Below are 22277 nucleotides of genomic sequence, written 5' to 3' on the forward strand. Positions count from 1 at the left end.
ATGTAGGTGTAATCAAAGAAAAGACACTCATTTGATGTCTATTAAAATTTTTATCAACGGACAAGATAAAAGAATTTTGTTAAGACAATGTTATTTATACATTGTATATATTGTAAAGTTTATTAAACAGTATACTTCCTGTGAAATATTATATTTAGCTATAGACGCAGTCATCTACCAGTCATCAGGTACTTCATCATAATTCAAAGCAAAAGGTTAAAGTTACTCATAATCTAAGTTTGCTTTCCTTGACCTCTGGGGAATCTGATCTTCTTATACAGGAAGCGTTTCTGCAGTGTATGGTGTATGCATACTTTTGTAATTCTACTTTTTTTGAGCTTTACATTTGGTCTGTCTTCAGAACACTTTCAGATCCTTGTTACCAAGAAGATGGAGGACAGCTAAAAAGGAGATTAAGGCCATCACTTAACAGAATCCCTCTCATTGGGACAATGCCCTAACAAAACAATAAATTCCCATCTTTTCTCAGTTTATTTCTCTATCCTTTAATCCACTCCATGAAAGCACTATCACATGTTTCTGAGGAAAAGTATCCTGTTTTCTGAATTTCTTCAGTCTACTAAAATTTCCCAATATAAGTAGAAAACTTTGACAAGGATGGAGTAAAAAATGTTTCCCCTCCCCTCCAAAGGCTAAATAAAAATTGATAGCGATCTATGTCATCTCAAGATCAACCAATGATGCACCATTCCCTTGACCTACAAAACACTAATTCCATCCTGTACCGTTACAAGGCAAAGGTACCTGGCAGGACAACCAGTTTAAATTCATGGATTTTAGAACACTTAGAAATGTTGAACTTTAAATAGAATTTCTCAATGGCAGAATAGTAGAGCTAGGCTCATTACACAGGTTCAAAGCAACACAGCAGGAATAGAGGCATTAAATTATTCTGCTGCTACCTCAACTTTGACAACAAAACGCTGCTTGTCTTGCTTAGTATGAACCAAAAGTAGTCAGTGGAGGCCATCAAAAGAAACAATGCCTTTGAATTATTTTCCTATAAGAATACTAATATCTAGCAGTTGCTCTGTAACTGAACTGTGCATTGCACATACTTTGGTGCAGTTCTGCTGCAAGAAGGCTAAATCCAAGAAGACCATTTAAGGGTGTAAACTAACTTTGACACAGACCAGTGCATTTTAGCAGAGAGCTACAAACCCTTTCTCACATGAACAACCCTAATCCTCTACAGAAAATGCATAGTTACAACTATGATGATACATATAGATCAGTCAAGGGAAAACAGATGCTGCTTTTACAGAAATTTGTACATGTAGTCAAATCCAACTGTTTCCAAAGCAAAAAAGACGAAATTTTGATGGAAAAATATGAGAAAACTGAAAACAATGTGGACTGCGACCCATACTGTACGGTCAACAAAAGAGGACAAAAGCCCAAATCTGGCATAACAGATTCCTTTTTCTTCCACTGAGGTCATAAGCATGCCAAGTTCTGGCTATAGCCTCAGGAATCTCCTGTGTCTTTTTTTTTTTCTGGATAATAGAAAATTGATCTCATAATGCATGCCATTCATATAAAAAACACAAAAGAAACAAGAAGAAACGTACACAGAATGACCTCTTCCTCCTTGACAGAGACACTTCGCTTTCCATTCTTTCTTGATGTTCCAGTAGAATTTTAAGTTGATTAACTAGGGAGAGATAAAAAACATTATAGCAAAAATATTTATTTTTTCCCATTGAAATTAGTATAATTTCTAAAAATTTTTAAACTATTTGCTTTCACAGTAATCTTACCTGCATGGCTTTGCTGCAGTTCCTGCAAGCCTGCATTCCCACTGTCATCATTACTCATATCCACATCATCACTGCCCTTGTCCACAGAGGACTGGCCAAATCCAGCTTCACCTTCACCCTTTCCAAACTGTCTGTCCTCCAAGGCATATTTCAGTTGATGGATGCTTTCACTAGCACGATCTGAAAAAAAAACCCAAACCCATTATTAGCCACAATAAACAACATAAAAGAAAGTATTTACTGACATTTTAAATTTGCAAAAAAATGTGAGCACTAAAAGCATTCAGCATCTGTCTAGCTTGACTACTTCATCTAAACTCAGCTGTCATGATTTAAACCCAGTCAGCCACACAGTTTCTACTACCCCCCCCGCCCTGCTCCCAGAGGGATGGGGAGGAGAACTGAAAGAATTTAACTCCCACGGGTTGAGATAAGAACAGTCCAGTAACTAAGGTATAACATAAACCACTACTGCTGCCACCAATGATAATAATGAGAAGGGAAATAACAAGGGAAGAGAATACGATACCACTTGTCAAAACAAATCCAACCAAGAAGAGAGAGTGCCCTTCCGGGTAACTCCCAGTTACCTCCCCAGTCATGACATGCTGTGGTATGGAATACCTCTTTGGCTAGCTTGGGTCAGGTGTCCTGTCTCTGCTTCCTCTGGCCTCCCCTCCTCCCTGGCAGAGCATGAGCCTCACAAAGTCCTTGGTCAGGGTAAACATCTTTTAGCAACAACTAAAAACATCGGTGTTATCAGCTCTGTTCCCAGGCTGAAAGTCAAAACACAGCACTGCACCAGCTACTAAGAAGGAGGAATTGACTGCTGCTGCTGAGCCTAGTACATCAGCCACTGGAAGCAATTACCTAAAGCAAACAACCAAAACAACTCCTGTATATCACAACTGGCAGAAGGAATATTTACAACATTTTCAAAGAAGCAGCGATAAATAGTGTCGTAGCCTGTCAATACATTAGGACTCTACAGCAGCACAAGTAATAATACACTTGACCCTCAAATATTTTCTAGTGTATGCAGTTTCAATACTTTTCAATGAACCTAAAGCTCATGCTTTATTTCATACAATGGGTAGGACTGGGCACCAAGAAAAATATTTTTGAATCCTAATGATGCCACAACACAGGACAAACTAAAAGAAAAAAATCAAATCAAAGTAAATGAGGTAAAAACTCAGCAAACCACGCCAACATAAACCAGTGATTAAATAAAGACCAATGACTTCTCAGCAAGTGTAAAAAATAAATAACAACACTGACCATTCTGGGAAGAAAAAAAAAAAAAAAAAAAAAAAAATTCTTTCCAGATAAATACAAATACTTTTATGGACCTTTTCAAAAACTAACTTACTGAAGGGTGACACAATGGTCTTTTCTTATTTTCAATATTTTTTTCTTATATACTTTCCATTTCTTGTTTTTATTTGATTCAGCTGACTTCAGAAAAATAAAAAATTTCCAGTCATAAATGCCATATCACCCTGATAGAGCTGAGCATTTCCAATATGCCAGAAAAGAAACTTGAGAGATTTATAGCTGAGAGATAACTGCTGGATTGGGACTCAGAAAATATCAGCTTGGTTTTAAATAATGATACTTCCAAGTACACACTATTGGACCTCAGGCACTTCCTTCTTTCAATTGCCTATATTCAAAGGGAAATGAGTATTTCATTTCTCTTCCTTTTAAGCAGTGTATACTAACTAGAAAAGACAGTAGTAACCTAAGTAGTATGACTTTATACAATGTTCAGCAAAGAAGGATGATCTCCAGATTTTACTGTAGTACCAAGGGAACTAAGAAAATTACCCATACATCATTCACAGAGCATACATCCTCAGCGAGACAGTTGTCCACCATGATACACAGCTACTTTATATGGAATATAAGACATGCTTCTTTTACGTTTCTCCAAATAACCCAGGCATTTGTGACTACCACTCAAAACTACCCTGAATCAGAAACAGTTCTTCAAGAGTTAACAGTTACTAATAATTGAAAACAAACCCCTACACTCTTTAAACCTTACTTCACTTTCAGTAATATAAAACCATAGTTATTTTCTTCATTTAGCCCTGAATCTGCTAGGTAGAATTCAGAAGACATGCTGAACCCAGGACAGTAATACATGCTGCTGGTTAAAAATGTTAATAGTTTATTTCTTTTAAATGAAAAGCTCAAGGTGAATAGCAGTTTAGCAGTTTAAGTCAAGAGACCAAAAGCCATGTGCAACAAAATAAGACTGTGTCCTTGTTAAAAATATACAAACTATTGAGAACAGTGAAAAAGTACAGAATCTTACAAAAGACTTGTGTTTCTATGAAAAACAAAAAATGTAAATAATGTGATAACTTGTTCAACCTTGCAAAACTTGCTTAGCTTTGTGAAATTTGCCTATCTTATGCAAACTGTTGCTTATGAACATAGAATAAAAAATTCCACTAAAGGCGGACTGTGTAGCTGTAATGTCTGGCTATCTAAGCCAAAGAAGAAAGGAGAAGGGACTTTGCAGATGGCAAAGGTATAAAACAGGTATATACTTAAAGCAAACTGAATGTCTGTTGGGGATCTCTCTTTATTTGAATAAAGCTTTAAACCTCTGCCTCACAACCTACTCTATTATCGAAAACAGAGTATTATTCCTGACAAGCTAGATATGTATTTTTGCCTTCACTTTATCTACCTTTTTCAAGTTCATATCAGCTTGACTGAAGTTGGGAAATTGATTCCTCCCCAAAAATGGTTTTCACAGTCCTTTTCCATCTTTTTTTTCTGCTTGGTTGTAATTTACAAATGGCTTATAAGATATAAATATTACCCCCAAAAAGCATTATATTTAAGAACATGGTCCTCAGACCAGTATGCCAGCCACCACTCACCACTCAGCAGTGCTAGTTTTTAATAAAAACATTGCCCACTTTGACCTACTAATATTCTCTCAGCACTTATTCAAGAATCAGTCATCTCACAACTCATACCACCTCTTGATTTTTGGATACCCCATCCTTTAATGAGGTCAATGCAAATGAAGACATAAAACATACATGTGAAGTAGTTACAATTTATTATAACAAACTAAATACAATTCACAAGGCAATGACTAAAAAAAAAATAAAAAAATGAGGGGGTTAGGTCAAATATTTCTGTATTGGCATACTTCAGCTATTCATCCATTCTTGAGCACTCCATGATGCTACAAGGGCGGGAGAGCTAATAGAGGAATGGTAGAAGTATTTAACTGATGCAATGGCTTAAATATTTAGCAAACTATGTTACAACCAATGGTTGCCAAGAAGTGTTCAATGCCAATTATTACAGGATGTGTCATCTGATAGCAATAAAATGCCTTCATTTCCCCATTCACTGCAGACCTCTGTCAGAGAACAACCCCAGACTATCAATATTTGCTCCACAGCCAGCGAAAAACAAATCAAAACAAACCAGAACCAAAAGTCAGTTTTCCCCAGACTTCCTCTCTTTCTGTAGTATTACAGCTTCTGAACTCTAGGCTACTACTTTATCCTAAAAGACAACACAGATCTCCTTATGTTCTGTCCTTTTCTTCCATAAATTTACTGGGCAGTAGTGGTGAAACACATTAAAATCATTATCAGTGCATACAGATGTTTACTTTTTTGACTACACTGTCCTGCCTCTGGAATAACGTTTCCACATTTTGGAAAGCTTGCTGATTTCCAAATTATAGAAGACACTGCCATAAGTTACCCAGTTACCACTGGGTAACTGGGAGTTAGGAGTTTCCAGTGGTCTTTCTTTACATTCATTAGACACCAAAAAGCTAACATTTACTCCACTAAAAGTTGAACTGGGCATGTAAAAGGGAATAAGCACATTATAGTTGTTTGTTTTTGTTTTTTTTTCTCCTAAAAAAGGGAGTCGGATAAAAGAAAACTCATTGCCAAGTTAAAAGATTAAATTTGTTTCTGCCAATGTTAAAATATTCTTTTTAAATATGAAAGAAGTAGAAAGAACCTCCATGGATGCAAAGTATGGGACACCAAAAAACCTTTGCTTAAAGACATGATAATTTTGTAATGAATTTAGAAGTCATTAATTTTTAAGTGCTCATACATCCTACCTAACTTTTTCAGTTAGGCTGTTCCTGTAATAGTACATTTTATTGAGCCTCAGTAAAAACATACTACAGCAAACAGCTCGCATGCACTACTATGATTTGCATATATAAAATTCAATCAGAATTTTTCTTTTCTACATCCTAACATGACTCTATGAATAAAATCCAAACAAATATTTCTGTAGTTGATAAAACATTACTGATGTGTTACTTCCTATAGAAACAGATGAGGATATAAATTAAATTGGACTTATCTGGATTAAAACTTAAAAAAATAATAAACATGTTTACTATAAAGCTCTTTGGTTTTCAGTTTAAAGGATCTGAGATGATTTTTAAAAATAGCAAGCTAACAACAAAACCAGATGGATCAAACCCCATACATAAATAAAAATTTGGAAAAAAAATAAATAGCAATGGCTCCACAAAAATGCTGTAAAGTTGTCAACTACCACATATAAATCACAGGCAGTACTTGCCACAAGGGACAAGCAGATCACTTACCTAATGCCTTCACAATGACATAGCTGACCAAACACCTAACACAAAGAAATGCATTACTTCTTATTATTTCAGAGACAGAGGCAACCAGCAGTCTGAACCCAGGATCAAGACCACACTGTTCTAGGTATGAAGATATTCCTGCCCTTAAATTAATCTAAACATAAATGCAACTTTGGACTAGATGAAGTTCAGTTAAGGAAAATGCTTTAGACAAAACCAATATAGCCCTGACAGAAACATTAAATAATGTTCAAAAAGCACATGCCATATATTCTACATGCTGAATAAAGATACTCCTTTGAGTACTGAGTGACTGACCTCACATTTACCTGGACTTGTGCAAGGCAGTTGACACTGTCCTGCAGGACATCCCTGTCTCTCAGTCGGAGACACGGATTTGACAGATGGACCACTCAGTGGATACAGCATTGGCTGGATGGTCACCCTCAAAGGGTTACAGGCAACAGCTCGATGTCTAAGCGGAGATCAGGGTGCTCCTCGGGGTCAGTATTGGGACCAATCCACCCAAACATCTTTGCCCTGAGAAGTTGTGTCTGCCCCATTCCTGGCAGTGTTCAAGGCCAGCTTGCATGGGGCTTTGAGCAACCTGGTCTAGTGGAAGGTGTCCCTGCCCATTGCAGGGAGGTTGAAACCAGATGATCTTTAAGTTAACTTCCAACAAAAACCATTCTATGATTCCTTTGTCCTGAAAGAAGCATTGATTACTCTGGTTATTTTCTGTACCCACTGTAACTACAAAATCTAAGTATCACTCCCTGAAGATATAGTATAGGTATCTTTTTTCAAGAGAAGTATCTTTGTATAAATATAATTGGTAGAAGGTTTTCGTATATGGGAAAATCAGTACCAGTGCTGAATAACAATTTTGTTTTATTTTTTTACATTGGAAACACATCACAGACCCACTGAACTTGTCAAGAAGGAGTAGAATAGTAACAAAACATACACACACACACACTCACACACAAAAATAGGCTACACTCTGAAGTAAAATACAACATAAAAGAGGGAAGAGGTGGCTGTATGTTCAAATTAGTAACCAGCTTTGAGGGTGGGGAGAAGAACTAAAAAAAAAATAATTGTAAAAACAATTTGCCACTGAAATGAAAACAATAAAAACAGAGAAGGCATTGAACCATGTCTGTATTACCTAAACAAAAGATGTTTTTTTCTGACACTGACCGAGACTGTCTATAAAGAGCACTTCTTTAAATGAAAGCACCAAAGCTACCTCATTCATGAACTTAGAACTGCCACAGAAAATACCTGGGAGTTAATAAAGAGCTCAGCAATGGAATCAGCCATCCAAAACAACAGAATTGCCCGAAAGACATAGAAAATTACTCCACCTGGTAGAAGTGTTAAGCAACACAAATTGAAGAAAACAAACTGCAACTGTAAAAAAAGCTGTCATAAATCTGTCATTTAAAGGTAAAGGTCCAGTTCTAATCATGTTTTCAGAAAGATGACTTGAAGTTACTGGCTATAAATTCAACAAACAGTTCACTTCCTGATACCCCTTGGTTCCCAATCAGAAAACACTCCTAGTAGATTAGGGAAGAAGGGATTACATTGATTCTTTAGGTCTTAAAAAAATAACACTGTAAAATTTATGTGAAACAGTAACTGACAAAAAAGACAATTTGACCAGTTAGTGAAAAGGGAAAGATGAGCCTCAGTTCCGAGCACTGAGCGACACCAAGGGAGTCTCAAGTCCTCACGAAGATTTGCCCAGGAGCTGGCAGCTCAGCTGACACAAGCAGCTGACTCACAGGGGACAGCGGCAGATTTGAACAGGTCATCTTTGGCCACTAATGGTCATTTGCTGAGATGAGTAGCTCCAGATAGGACATGCTTGAGAGGTGGGCCAATGCCAGCCTCATGAAGTTAACCAAACCAAGTGCAAGGTCCTGCACCTGGATCGAGGCAATCCCAGGCACACGTGCAGGTTGGGCAAAGAAGAGATTCAGAGGAGCTCTGCGAAGAAGGACTTGGGGGTGTTGGTTGATGAGAAATTCAACATGAGCCGGCTTCAGTGAGTGCTCGCAGCCCAGAAAGCCAACTGTATCCTGAGGGGCATCAAAAGGAGTGCAACCAGCAGGTCAAAGGAGGTGATCCTGCCCCTCTCCTCTGCTCTCATGAGACTTCACTTGGAGTATTGTGTGCAGTTCTGGTGTCCTCAACATAAAAAGGACATGGAACTGTTGGAACAAGTCCAGAGGAGGGCCACGAGGATGATCAAGGGACTGGAGCACCTCCCGTAGGAAGACAGGCTGAGAAAGTTGGGGCTGTTCAGCCTGGAGAAGAGGCCTCGTAACAGCCTTCCAGTATCTGAAGGGGGCCTCTAAGGATGCTGGGGAGGGACTCTTCATCAGGGCCTATAGTGATAGGACAAGGGGTAAGGGCTTCAAACTTAAACAGGGGAAGTTTAGGGTAGATATGGAAGGATACCGTTACTGTGAGGGTGGTGAGGCATTGGAACAGGTTGCCAAAAGAAGATGTGAATGCTCCATCCCTGACAGTGTTCAAGGTCAGGCTGGACAGGATCTTGGGTGACATGGTTTAGTGTGAGGTGTCCCTGCCCATGTCAGGTGGGTTGGAACTAGATGATCTTAAGGTCCTTTCCAACCCTAACTATTCTATGTTTTAAAGAAAACTTTACGGTCCAAAAGAATATCAACTTTGAATGTTTCTATTGACACTTTGAAATAGTACACCATGCACCTCTTCTGGAGTAGCATTTGACCCAAATAATTGCTTAAAAATACTGAAACTGAGAATTTGCTTGTCAAGTTTTTATTGTGTTTTGTAGTCATGGAATTTACTTACCATTCTAATATGCAGCTATGTTTCTTCACTGGCCGCCAAACACTGGTATGCTGCCATACTACTAACATTATATGACAGTTTTGAAACTGAAAGTATACTATCAATTACTACCTGTGCTACTAGGATAAAATCCTAGTGAACACTGAACCATAACAACACATGGCTGTTCATTAGCCAGTCCTCAGAGAGTCCTAACATGTTTAACACTCAGATGTTTCAAAATTATGAATCCATTTAATTTGGTTTCTCAGTCTTCATAGTTGCTTTGCATTATATGAGAAATAAGTGGTTTTCTACAGTGTTTTGACCAAACTATTGTCTTTAAGAGCAAACTGTTCTCTAGAGTTGCAGCATTCATTGTCATTACTTCCTAAACCAGCCCCTTCTGAAGAGCACAAAGCATATGCCTAAAGTCTGGAGTCCCTCACATGTGAGAAACTCTAAGCATTTCCCAGTTCCTTCTGACAAATTCTCCACCCATAAATAAATATTACATGCTCTGTTCAGGAGAATACTTTGAAATAATTGACAAATAAAAAGTCTAAGTCAGACATTTACAATTATAAATTACCCTTTACAATTTAATTCTTGGTTGCTTCAGTGTCACAGCTGATGTGTAATTGGGCCATATACTCATTTTTCTAGGACAGCTGTGACTTCACATCTTTCCTGCTTTATTTTTGGAGTCACATAAAGCAGCCAGAAAATGCAGCTTTATTTGTACAAGTCTTATTTTCACCTGTTGCTCTCAGAGCTTGAATCTTCATTCTGTGAATTATGTAAGACACTGCACTTGGTAATGCAACAGAATACAGCACATAATTTCCACATCTTCTTAGGGTAGATTTACAAGATGCTTTTATCAGGCACTGTACCTAAAAAGGATGGTCTTCCCCTCCACTGTTCCTCCTTTTATACTGACTATGGCCCTAAAGTAAGCCAGTGCTGTTTGTTTACTAAACAGGCAGAAAATTCAACATAAAAAGTAAGTTAATAGTTCTCTGTTCAAGGAACCAGGTGAATGCTAGAAACAAAGAACCAGGCTCTAAATGGTCTTCTCCAAATATTTACTGCTGTTGGAAGAAAAAGGGAAAGCAACAGGAAGCCATCACACTCTGCGCGTGGCACTTGTACATTTACACTATGCCTACCAGTTTTTTAGTTATTAATGTGAATACACCAGCACAGTACTTATGCTCCTTTACAAAACACTCCTATTCCCTTGAGAATAACTTTTTAATAGAAATGTCATGATTTCCCAAAGACTTTGAAATGGTGTCAACTCTGTGGAAGTTTACACCGTAACCCAATAACCCCAACTGTACAAGTACTACCCTCTTAAATCTGTATTACACATACAATATTAAAGACTTTCATCATAGAAAGTCCATGCTATTCAGGAAAAGCCCTGTTACAGGACCTTTGTTATTTCAGAACTTCCCTGTTGGGCTCTAAGACCAGTTATGTCTTAAGATTCTCCAGTCCTGCTTTCTGTCCTCTGGCCACCACGCTCACTTCACTGAACACCTGGCCTCCCTGTGTACCAGTCTTCTGAGGGACTTACTTCCCTTTACAACAAAGGTCACTGCATTGAAATAATCAATTACTCTTTGAGAACCTGGTCTTGAACACTGCCAGGGATGGAGCATTCACAACCTCCCTGGGCAAGACCAGGTTGGACAAGGCCTTGGGTGATATGGTTTAGTGTGAGGTGTCCCTGCCCATGGCAGGGGATTGGAACTAGATGATCTTAAGGTCCTTTCCAACCCTAACTATTCTATGATTCTATAAACTTACACACCCTTCCATCAAACTGAATAAGGCTGTAAAATGATTCTTCTGATCTCCAGCATGGCTGGTAATAACCTGTTGCCATGTATCAGACTGGGTCCAGATACTGGTAAGCATTACAGGCAGTTTAAGAACATTGTATTTCAAAACCATCAAATAATGCTCAAGGCATACCACCTGAAATTACAGAATCCAGATAACAGGAATGACCCAAATTTGGAGGAAAAAATCTCAAGCTGTATAACTGTATAATAAAAACAGGTAAAGAATTAGGTTTGACAACTTTGAGAGTAACAATCATGTCTGTCCTACAGAAAACTCCTAATGGTAATGGTAATGATGTGAGAAATGCTGTACAGGTCAAAAATTGCATATCACTGGGAAATAAAACAGCTCATTGAGAAACACTGGAACTTAACGCCCTGCATTGGGGTTATGTTTGTGATAATACCCTACTGATACTTACTCGACCAAGAGGCACCCCTGGATGTACGAAATCAAATCTACCTTGGCACTGCATGGAAAAAGTCCATGTTTCCCAGAATGGAAAGTGAAACAGCCACCAGAACGTTGTGTTCTAAAATGATTTTAAAACCATAATGTTTCTGGACAGAAATAAGTAAAATGAAAATAAGTTGTGGGAATAGAATATGTGTAACCAATCATTCCAGTATCTGAAGGGGGCCTATAGGGATGCTGGGGAGGGACTCATCATTAGGGACTGTAGTGATAGGACAAGGGGTAACGGGTTAAAACTTAAGCAGGGGAAGTTTAGATTGGATATAAGGAGGAAATTCTTTCCTGTTAGGGTGGTGAGGCACTGGAATAAGTTGCCCAGGGAGGTTGTGAATGCTCCATCCCTGGCAGTGTTCAAGACCATGCTGGACAAGGCCTTGGGTGATATGGTTTAGTGTGAGGTGTCCCTGCCCATGGTAGGGGGGTTGGAACTTGATGATCTTAAGGTCCTTTCCAACCCTAACTATTCTATGATTCTATGACTAAATACTGTGAATTCTAATAGTACTCTTATACACAGTTGAGCAGCTCAGGATGCAAACTTCTTGAAAAAGGCCCTTTGAAGATAGCAGAGAATTAAAGATGTCACTTACAATGTCCAGATAACGTGGCATAAAGGCATGCTTCAAAACTTCACATATCAAAAGCCTAAAAGCTTGTCACAACTATGATCATGTATATGAATGTCCTCAAGCACCCCAACAGGTTTCCTAGCTGAAAGAGAAATGTCCCATTGGAACATTCAAATTACAAAAAGAGCCCAAGAGAAAAGTCAGAAAGATTGGAACTCAGTTGCAAAATGCTACAAAAACATTTTCATGACAAGCCTGTTCTGAATCAAGAAACAAGCTATGAAGTCCTTATCAAGCTTACCAAACTATACACGCACAAGAACATTTACATGAAGAAGTATTAGGCATCCAAAATTATGGGAATACATAGTAGGCTTGGAAACCAAAAGTCTTCAGGTTCATCTGCTCTTAGCACCCAAGGAAGCTGAGAACATCTAGTTCCGCATGAAGTTCAAGCAGCCCAACATCACCACTGTATCCAGTGGTGGGTGGATTTCCACAGCAGGATGGATGTTTGGCACAGCACACTTCGCTACCTGCAAGCTCCAGAATTCACACCTCCATATGTCCCTGGATGAGGATGAACAGAAGAAACCTGACTTCTCCACTGCCTGCATGCCACCATTTGGACTAGGTAATACTGACTGGCCTTCATTCCCTTAAATGAAAGGCAGGTCAACCACTGAGCTATAACAGGGGAACATGAATTTATTAAAATTTTCCAGTAACAGCGTAACCTCTCCCCAGATCTGCATAAAAGCAAGCAAACAAGCATGAAAAAGTAATTCTAGGTAAAAGACAATCACAAACACTCTAAAAAGAACTGTCTTGTGAAATTAACCATATTTTCCATATTGGCTGAGCTTGCACTTACACCTATACTAGCGTAGCAGAAATAAACAAAACCCCTTGAAGTGTAGCCTTTCTAAATAAAATTATGTCTCTGTGAATGACAATACTGCCTCGAAGCAAAGGCACAGTGCCATTAGAAGATTTACTAAGCAGAAAAATCATGTGTTCAACTGCAGTTTTAAAATCCTAGTTTATCACTCTTCCTTTTTCAATAGGAGTCAATAGGCAATACTTTGCCTCCATGAAAAGTCCAAATCAAATACAGGAAAACTATCCAGTGGTTTTCCATACTCACCCACAGAAAAAGGTAACCTGACACAGTACTAAGATTATCCATGTCTATATATGGCAGTTCATAGGGATTTATTAATTCCTTTTACATACTAAAAGAGGAACTCTACGCATATTAGGAGATGCTCTGATATTTGTAATTTTAACTCTTCTACCTGCAAGTGCTGAGCAGCATCTACTAGCTCACTAAACCTACAGGAGAAGGAAACAGAATCAACTAGGTTGGAATAGAATTTTAAGATCACCAAGTCCAACCTTTACACCAGGATTGCCACGTTCGCCACTATACCATGCCACTAAGAGCCTCATGGACACAGTCTTTGACCACTTCCATGGACAGTGATTCCACGACTGTCCTGGGCAGCCTGCTCCAATGCCTGACTACCCTTTGGTGAAGAAATTTTTCCTAGTATCAACTCTAAACCTCCCCTGGCACAGCTTGAGGCTATTTCCTCTTGTCTTATCACTCATTATTTGGAAGTACCAGCCACCTCCTTGCTCCATCCTCATTTCAGGTAGTTCTTTGAAAAGTCACTTCCATAGAAGTGACTCTTCAGAGCTCTACGTTCTGGAGCAAATAAAATCCATCCTCAGTGCAAACGACTGATCCTATTTTGAAGAGGAAATATGAAATACCGCTAAGAATCAAATACCAAGTAGCTACTTAAAATTATTTCAATTACTTTATCTTTCTGCAGTGACACATCTATATTGTAACTACACATTTAATTCACTCGTGTCACAACATGTGATGTGTGGGCACTGTGTCAAAACCACAACTTTCTGCACCAAATGGGGTGAGGTACCCACAGATTATCTACTGCCTTTCTTCAGAATCTGGACACTTAGTCTGGCTAGTCAGAGACAGTCTGAAGGCTGGTAAAGCCCAGGTGTCATAGCTGAGAGATTAAGGCGCTCTCTCCCAGGCTATATACTACGCTTCTTGGATAAGGCAGCGGGTATGAAAACAGGTTATGACATGGGAAATAATCAATTCCGTTAGAAGCAACTTGTATTCTCTTCTTTACCACATCTGGAATCTCAGTGACAGCTAACACCCTTGCACGAGCCAAAAACCTAGCAAAAGAAGCAGCGGCCCTGTCAGAGCCAAGTTCTGACAGTACACCTACATGCAATGACTTTAACTGCACTAGTGATCGGATTCAGGCAGGACCAAAAACAACTTAGTGATGGACTTGGCAGTCCTGGGATAATGGTTGGACTTGATGGCCTTTAAGGACTTTTCCAACCGCGCTGAGTCCGTGGTTTCAACTTCCCTCTTGCCGCCAACCGCGCGGAGTGCAGGCGGGCCGCCCTTCCTCAGCACGTCCACCCCGGAGAGCGGCGGGACGGCCCAGCCCGGCCCCCGGCTCCTCACCGCCTGGCCCCGCAACGCTCCGCGGTAGGAGGCAGCCGGGTGCAGCGGAGCCTTCCCACAGAACCACGAGAGCGGCGGGCGGGAGAAGCAGCCCACTCTCACCCCGCGGAGGAGTCCGCTCACCTTGGAGGCGCCTCTGGTACCGCTCCACGGACTCTTCCAGGGCGGGCCCCTCGCGGGGCGCCCGCATGAGGAAGACGCCGCCGGCTCCCGGGGAAGCAGCCGCCGCTGCCCTGAGGCGCTGGTGGGGAACAGGGATTCCTCCTTCCCGCGCTGCCAAGAGACCCCCAGCCGCCACCAGCTCCCCAGAGCGGCCGTTGCTACCCGCCGCCCCTAAGCAACACCCGAGGCCTGCCACGCCCCGCGCGCACAAGACCGCACTAAACTACAAGTCCCAGCGCGCCTCGGGAGGCGGAGCCCGCATCGGCCGCCCACCGCCGGCACGAGGCAGCCTCTCCTCGCCCCCCTTTGTTGTGGATGGCGGCCGCACTCGCGCCTGCGCACGCTGCGACCCTTCCGCCTACGTCCTCGTCCCCGCAGTGGCTGCGGATAGCGCAGGTCCAGTCACGACCGAGATGGGGTGGGGGACGGACAACGAGGGCAGCGGGAGTCGGCGTTTACCGCCCGCCGCTGCGTATGTGGCGCCTGCGCTACGGGCGCCTGTCAGAGCAAACGCGGTCGATCATTGTCTGCAGCCGACGCAGGCGCGGCGCGGCTTCCCCGCAGCAGGGCGTTGCGCGCCTGCGCACTTCACCCTCCTTCCCCCCCCCCCCCCGCATTGTGTGAGCTCGAGTGGCGCCTGCGCAGTATCGTTCCCCGCTCTGCCCGTTAGCCGCTATGTGGAGGGAATAACGTTGGGGCCGTTGCCAGAGGGACACCGACCGGAGCGCCCCGCCCCCGCCCCGCTGGGGATGCCGGCTCTGTGAGCACCGGCGGCGGCATCGCTGGGGACGGCCCCTCACCGGCGCGGCGAACCTCCTCGAAGGGGTGAGTGAGGATGCTGCCGCCCTGGCCGCGGATCGGGCGGGTGCCGTGACGCGGAGAGGGACCGGGGTCGCGCCGTTCAGCCTTCCATTGCCTATTGTGTGAGGCGGCCCTCGCTCCCCGGGAGCTGGCGCCGTGCGGCGGGGTTTGCGGCCGGCTGAGGGGGCGGTAGCGCGGTGTGGGCGCAGCCCGCTCCTCCTCCCCCGTCCCCGCTGGGTCCGGAGACTGCTCCGCGCCCCCGACTTCCTTTCGCTCGTGAGCGCGGCGGGGGCCAGTGTCGGGGGGCTGCTGCTGCCCCAGGGTATCACCGCAGGCTGGATGCGGGCGGCGCTGCCGGATCCCGCTGCCCGTGTCTCCTTGCCTCTTGCCGCCCCTTGCTTTACTGCCGCCACTGGCACACCCACCCACCCACCCACCCGGCCGGGCGGCTGCGGGCACCGGGGATTCGCAGCCTGCCTTCCAGTCCCGCGGGCGGATTTCCGCGATGCGAGCGGGCGTCTCTAGAGGTTTAATTTTTTATTGTTATTGGATATTTTTCGGTTGCCCCTATTTGACAGCCTGCCCCGCGGCTGGAGGTGGCGTGTCTCCAGATGTCAGTGATGCCGGTCATTCGAGAGGCGGTGTCTTCCCCCGTCTCCTTAAAATCATGTCTTCTGAGAAGGCTGATGGAGAGAATCTGTTGGTCTTCCCCTTTCTCTTACTGCGTATTTTTCCCCATCGAGGCGGAATATTGCATCGAGGATGCAATATATTTCTGCATTCAAACATACTCCCCCGAAGGCGCGATTTCCCCTTTCTTGGGGTTCTTCCCGGGGACAACGCGAAATAACGCTTTTTGTTCCTGGCGGCGAGAAGCGGCACCAGGGCCACTTTTGTCTTTGTGGCGCGGGAGCGAACGGGTTACCGAGCTAACAAAAACCCGATGGCTGTTCCTCGAGCCGAACGCGCGATGCAGCAGAGGAAGAAGGCTGCGGCGGCGGGGCCCTCCTCCGCCCTCAGTCCCTGCGCGGCGCTCGCTGCAGCCGTGCGGGGCGGGCGGGGGGCGCTGCTCCTCCTCCTCCTCGCGCTGTGTCCCCGATGCGTCCCCGCGGACCAAGCCCGTTGCGTGGCAGCAGGCAGGGGTGCTCGTTGGGTGTGTGAGGCGAGGGTACCGGCCCGGGGGAGCAGGGGCCAGCCTCGAGGCGGTGCTTAAGCGTTTATTGAGGTGAGCTGACAATTAGTCCATCTGTTTATGGCTCCATGGAAAGAAAGAGATGCAGATGCTAGGCTGATGAGTTAGATGCATACGAATTGTGCTCTTATGACAAGAGATGACAGGTAGTGTCCACTGATCTACACTTTGAAGAAATTATTTTCCTCCCTGTGAAAGCAAAGGTACTCATAAAATATTTAACTACTCTGAAAGAAAAAAAGCCTGTTCTAGCACGCAGTGATTGCCCTGCTCATGGCAGAGGGGTTGGAACTAGATGATCTTTGAGGTCCTTTCCAACCCAAACCATTCCATGATACTATGATACCTTTTCTCCTTTGGAATGCTATTCAAGGTATCATGACAGTGTTCTTGGCTCTGGATTTGCCCATGTAAAATGACGTGGGATGGGACAGTTTTTGTAAACTGAGCTGACATGATTAAATACCCTGTTATTTCCTCTCGGAATTACTTTATGAGCAGATGATGAGAGGTCTGTCTTACTGGAACTGAACTGTGTTAGTATGGAGTTAAAGCTCCTCAACTTTATGTAATGGGGAAAAAAATTAAACATATAACTACTACAAAGAATCACCCCACACTCTTTTTCACTTTCATGTAAATATTTTGTTGATTTTGTTTGCTTTTTTTTCATTTTGTCTGAAGGAGGTTGGGAAGCCTGCCTGAATAGACAGAATCATGTGTGAAGATACACAGAATTTAGTCAAAATCTCAAGAATCTGAAAGTTCCCACAGAATCATTAGAGTTGGAAGGGACCTCTGGAGATCATCCAGTCCATCCCAAGGCAGGGCCACCTAGAGAAGGCTATTCAAGAACGTGTCAGGCGGGTTTTGAATGTCTCCAGAAAGGGAGACTCCACAACCTCCCTGGGCAGCCTGTTCCAGTGCTCTGCCACCCTCAACGTTAAGAAGTTCTTCCTCATGTTGAAGTGAAACTTCCTGTGTTTTAGTTTATGGCCATTGCTGCTTGTTGTGTTGCAGGGCACCACTGAAAAGAGTCTGGCACCACCCCCCCACAAATTTAATGTGTAATGAATCAGATTAAAATGTTTAATTGTTTTAAAAAGAAATATTCTGGCATGAAAGTTGTTACTTAACTTAGTTTATCATGGTACTGATTGTTTTTTTTTTGGCAGTGACTGCTTCCCATATCTATTCTGACTTGCAAAGAAAAGTGGGTTCTTGCTCTGTTGTGCTTCATCAGCTGTAACACACTTGTCAGGCAGATTTTTTCAACAGGTCTGGTGATAATCTATAATCCAGAAAATAAAAAGCTGATGAAAGTGAACAGGAAGAGTCTTATGTTCATTTGTAGGTGGGAGCTGGGAAGCTTCCTTGAATGACTGGAATGAAATCTGAGGCATAAGTAGCTGCAGAAATTGATTTTGAAGTACAATTTCCAGTTCTTGCAGGAAAAAATGTACTTAATGTATACTGATGCTGTAATATCTCTCTAATGTTTCCTATAAAGACAGTTTCCACAATAGTGCTGCATTTCTTAGCTTTGTGGGTAGAATGGAACTGAGGTAAAAATGTATTGTGTTACTTGAGCTAGACAGCCAAGAAAATCTGTGAAATTCTGGTTTTCCTTTAGAAAAGTTTGGACAGGGGAATGAGACATTGAATCCGTGCAGACAGCAGAATTTACTTGTAGAAATTCTTGTATCTGCTTGTCGTGGTTTAAACCCAAGCCAGACAGCTTGTTCACTCACTCCCAGTGAGTGGTGCCAGGCTGGAAGCAATCGAGACCCCTCCCCGGGGCTCTCCCCTTCCCTGCTCCCGGAGGTATGGGGAGGAGGATCGAAAGAGCGCAACTCCCATGGGTTGAGATAAGAACAGTCCAGTAACCAATGTACAACACAAATCACCACCGCTACCACCAACAATGATAAGAGAAAATAACAAAGGAAGAGAATACAATACCACCCGCCGAGAAACGAGTCCAACCCAGAAGCCCGTGTCCTTCCAGGTAACTCCCAGTTACCTCCCCAGGCATGACGTGCTGTGGTATGGAATACCTCTTTGGCTAGCTTAGGTCACGTGTCCTGTCTCTGCTTCCTCCCGGCTTCCCCTCCTCCCTGGCAGAGCATGAGCCTCACAAAGTCCTTGGTCAGGGTAAACATCATTTAGCAACAACTGAAAACATCGGTATTATCAGCACTGTTCCCAGGCTGGAAGGCAAAACACAGCGCTGCACCAGCTACCAAGAAGGAGAAAAATTGACTGCTACTGCTAAACCCAGGACAGCATCCACCCCTTATTCCATACCATTCACGTCATGCTCAGATCCCACATTTTCAATATACCATCGCTCTCCCACATATATACATCCATATACACACAGACCAAGAGAAAGAGATCATTTTCTTAGTGCATGGACCAATCCCTATAATGCTGCCGAGTCCATTCAGTCCATGATGTCAGGTTCCATCTCTTGTAACAGTCTTTCAGGGCAGGAAAGGCTGTGTCCAGTATTGGATTGTTGCCTGCTGATGCTGATCGTTCCTTTACTGCAGAACTCATCCGGTTCTATCAAAGTTCATTCTCTGTTGGGATGATGGTTGGCGGGAAGTCAGGGCCAGTCGCTGGTAACCTGAAGACATCTAGTTGATGGGCTATAAAAGTATTACACAGCAAGCAGGAGCATACAATTAAGTTCATTGGCTGTTTTCCCCTAAAATCAAATCCCCTTGAGGTATACATTGGACTTCCCCATTTTCCTGCATTACCCACCAAGTATATACAGGTCCCTGAGCAAAAGCAATCCCACGAGTGGGTTTGCCTTTACCTGAAGCAGGAATAACCCAGACTGTCTTCCCCACCAAATTCTTCATATGCACCATGGGAACTTTGTCCCCCTCTACAATATGTAACAGCTCTGACTGGGCTGGGCCAGCCCTGTTGGCAGATCCTCTGGTGTTGACCAACCAGGTGGCCTTTGGTAAGTGTGTATCCCAATGCTTGAAAGTTCCCCCACCCATCGCTCTCAGTGTAGTTTTTAACAGCCCATTGTACCGTTCGATTTTCCCAGAGGCTGGTGCATGGTAGGGGATGTGATATACCCACTCAATGCCATGCTCTTTGGCCCAAATATCTATAAGGTTATTCCGGAAATGAGTCCCATTGTCTGACTCAATTCTCTCTGGGGTGCCGTGTTGCCACAAAATCTGTTTCGCCTTGAGAAGTGCTTATAGCACTTCTGAGTTTGTAAAAGGACACAATGGCATGCATTTCCCCCTCTTTGAAGAACTTGCTACGTAATGTAGTAAAAATTGATATGGTTGTGACCAGGAGACTCTTTGAAATCTGAGAAAAGGAAGGTCTTTGTTACTGGGGCATGTAGCTTCAAATTTGCTAGCTGGGAGCTACGGTTAGGTGTGCATATCTTTTCTAAGGTACACATCTTCACCATGCTAAGTGAGCCTGCGGGGGTCTTCTGTTCACTATTAGGTTTATAATGCTCTTATCGAATGCCTATGATGATACCAATCATTGTGCATCTATGCATTTTCAATGGGCTGGTCCTACAGAGAGCGACTCCCCTCAGTGCACAATGCTAACAGTTTCCCTGGATCTGAGTCAGTTTAGTGCACTGAATGAAGCAGATGTCCTGGAGAAAAATAGTATGTAATCATGTGACTTAAACTGTAACATAACACACACAAATTGGGGGGGGAGGGGGTGGGTTCAAACTGCTTGTTTAAGCAACAGCTTTGTGTTTCTGTCTGTTCCACAGTTATAAATGCATGAAAATACTGAAATAAATTGCAAATATTTGATTTACTGTTGTAGTTTAGTTTCTTCGCCTACTGCCAAAAAGCAAAAAGCTGGGAAGCTGTTTTTATTTTACAGGTGCATTTGGTTAGAATGTCCTTTAAAATTTCATTTCCTTTCAAAAAAATCCATGCATTTTAAATTAATATATGTATCTTTTATCATGTGTGTCAAAAGCAGCTTGTCCTAGAAGTTTCAAGTGAAACCCACAAAGATGTTTTAGTAGAATGCTGACATAATTAGATTTCAGAGAGGCAGACCTGTATTTGGGAAAGTTCTCAATACTGCATTGCTGAAGTTGAGGTGAATCATGCAGGCTTTTAGATGGTGGATAAGGAATAAGTCTGGGAGTAGGTGGATGTTAAAGGAACTGACTGGCAGTTCTCACATCTTAATGCTTCTGCATGGAGTATTCAGTTACTCACTCCCTTCTGGTTTTCATACAGCATGAATGTACTGCTCTGTTGCAGTGACTCTGGTACTTTTCTAAGCACATGAGAAGTTAATTCACTCAATCCAGCAGAAAGCTATTTTCTTTCTTTTTGTTTTGCCTGATTCTTCCCGCCCCCTCTTCTCCCTGTGGTTATCAAATTGAATTATCTTGTGTGATCAGATGAGAGCCAGGGAACAAGTACACTGAATAGGGACAGCAGCATCAAGCCTGGAAGAAGGGATTACTGCCTTTTCCAGTGACAAAGATACATTTGGTGTTCTTAGCTGTCCTGTCTGGCTGTCCCCTGCGCCACTATAGACTACTGTTTTCAGGGAGGTTGGTTATTTATAAATCCAAGAAAACAAAGTAATTTAGGTGCTAGGTTTGTTCTTACTGTTAGTCTTTACTTATTGCCCTTGATATGTAGAATGCCCACAGTCACAATCTGAACATGTAGAACATATAACTGTGTGAAAAAAATGTTTCTTTGTAAAGTAGATACGAAAAGAGGGAGGAGAAGTGGTTCTACTAAGTGGTGTGGCCTTTGTACAAGGAAAAACAGGGGTTAGTGCCAGGCTAATATTGGTATCTTTCACAGAATTTAAGACTGTGACTTTTCAAGTATTTTCATTTTTTTTTCTTGCTTGCTAGTTTTGAAGTGTGTGATTTTTGTGAATTGTAGAAAAGTGCTATTTGATAGAAATTCAGAGAAAACATTTTTATTTTTAAAAACAGAGATATACAGCGTCTTCTCTCTTTTCATCCCCTGCATAGAATGCTCAATAAAACATGATAGTTTTTTTTCCCATGTGAGCCTGACATATTTGTCAACTTTGTTTCTCCTTCTCATTTTCTTCTCTTAAATTCTTACTGAAAAAAAAAAAAAACCCAAACCCAACTTTTCCTTAGTTAGGTGCTTTGGAGAGTTCCAACATCACGCATTGGTGGGCCTAGTGAATTGATTCAGGTCCAACAACTGCAGCCCTCTTAAAGTCAAGCTTCTTTGATTTGTTCTGCTGTGCTTATTGTAAAGATTGGTGATTTTTTAATAGGGTCCTCTGTTTACAGGTTTCCATTCTTGTGAACAAATGTGTTTTATATTCTGATCTCTTCCATGAAACTAAAAGGGTATTTTCCCTGACAAATAGCTGAATTTTCTAAAGACTCTGTGATGGGTTTTTCAGATCTCATCTCATTTTATATCTCATTTTGTACCTCATTCCA

General features: G+C 42.5%; 2 protein-coding genes across 2 annotated transcripts in view; one reads left to right on the forward strand and one right to left on the reverse strand.

Moving 5' to 3' along the window:
- SDCCAG8 (SHH signaling and ciliogenesis regulator SDCCAG8) overlaps positions 1–14949 on the reverse strand; it is a 110894-nt gene extending 95945 nt beyond the window's left edge. Inside the window, exons 1-3 of the mRNA XM_061471146.1 lie at positions 14776–14949; positions 1782–1961; positions 1593–1675 (exon numbers count right to left, since the gene is read on the reverse strand). Of these exons, the coding sequence (XP_061327130.1) occupies positions 1593–1675; positions 1782–1961; positions 14776–14842 (330 nt within the window). The 5' untranslated portion in view covers positions 14843–14949. The remainder of the gene's footprint in view (positions 1–1592; positions 1676–1781; positions 1962–14775) is intronic.
- A 519-nt stretch (positions 14950–15468) lies between these two features.
- The window catches only part of CEP170 (centrosomal protein 170), a 100568-nt gene continuing 93759 nt past the window's right edge, over positions 15469–22277 (forward strand). The window contains exon 1 of the mRNA XM_061471145.1: positions 15469–15639. The gene's annotated coding sequence lies outside the window, so the exon portion shown is untranslated. The remainder of the gene's footprint in view (positions 15640–22277) is intronic.

The sequence above is a fragment of the Pezoporus flaviventris genome, unplaced genomic scaffold (assembly GCF_033815535.1).
Source record: "Pezoporus flaviventris isolate CSIRO_AGI_PZ_B2104156 unplaced genomic scaffold, CSIRO_AGI_Pfla_v1 ptg000066l, whole genome shotgun sequence".
Lineage (NCBI taxonomy): Eukaryota > Metazoa > Chordata > Aves > Psittaciformes > Psittacidae > Pezoporus > Pezoporus flaviventris.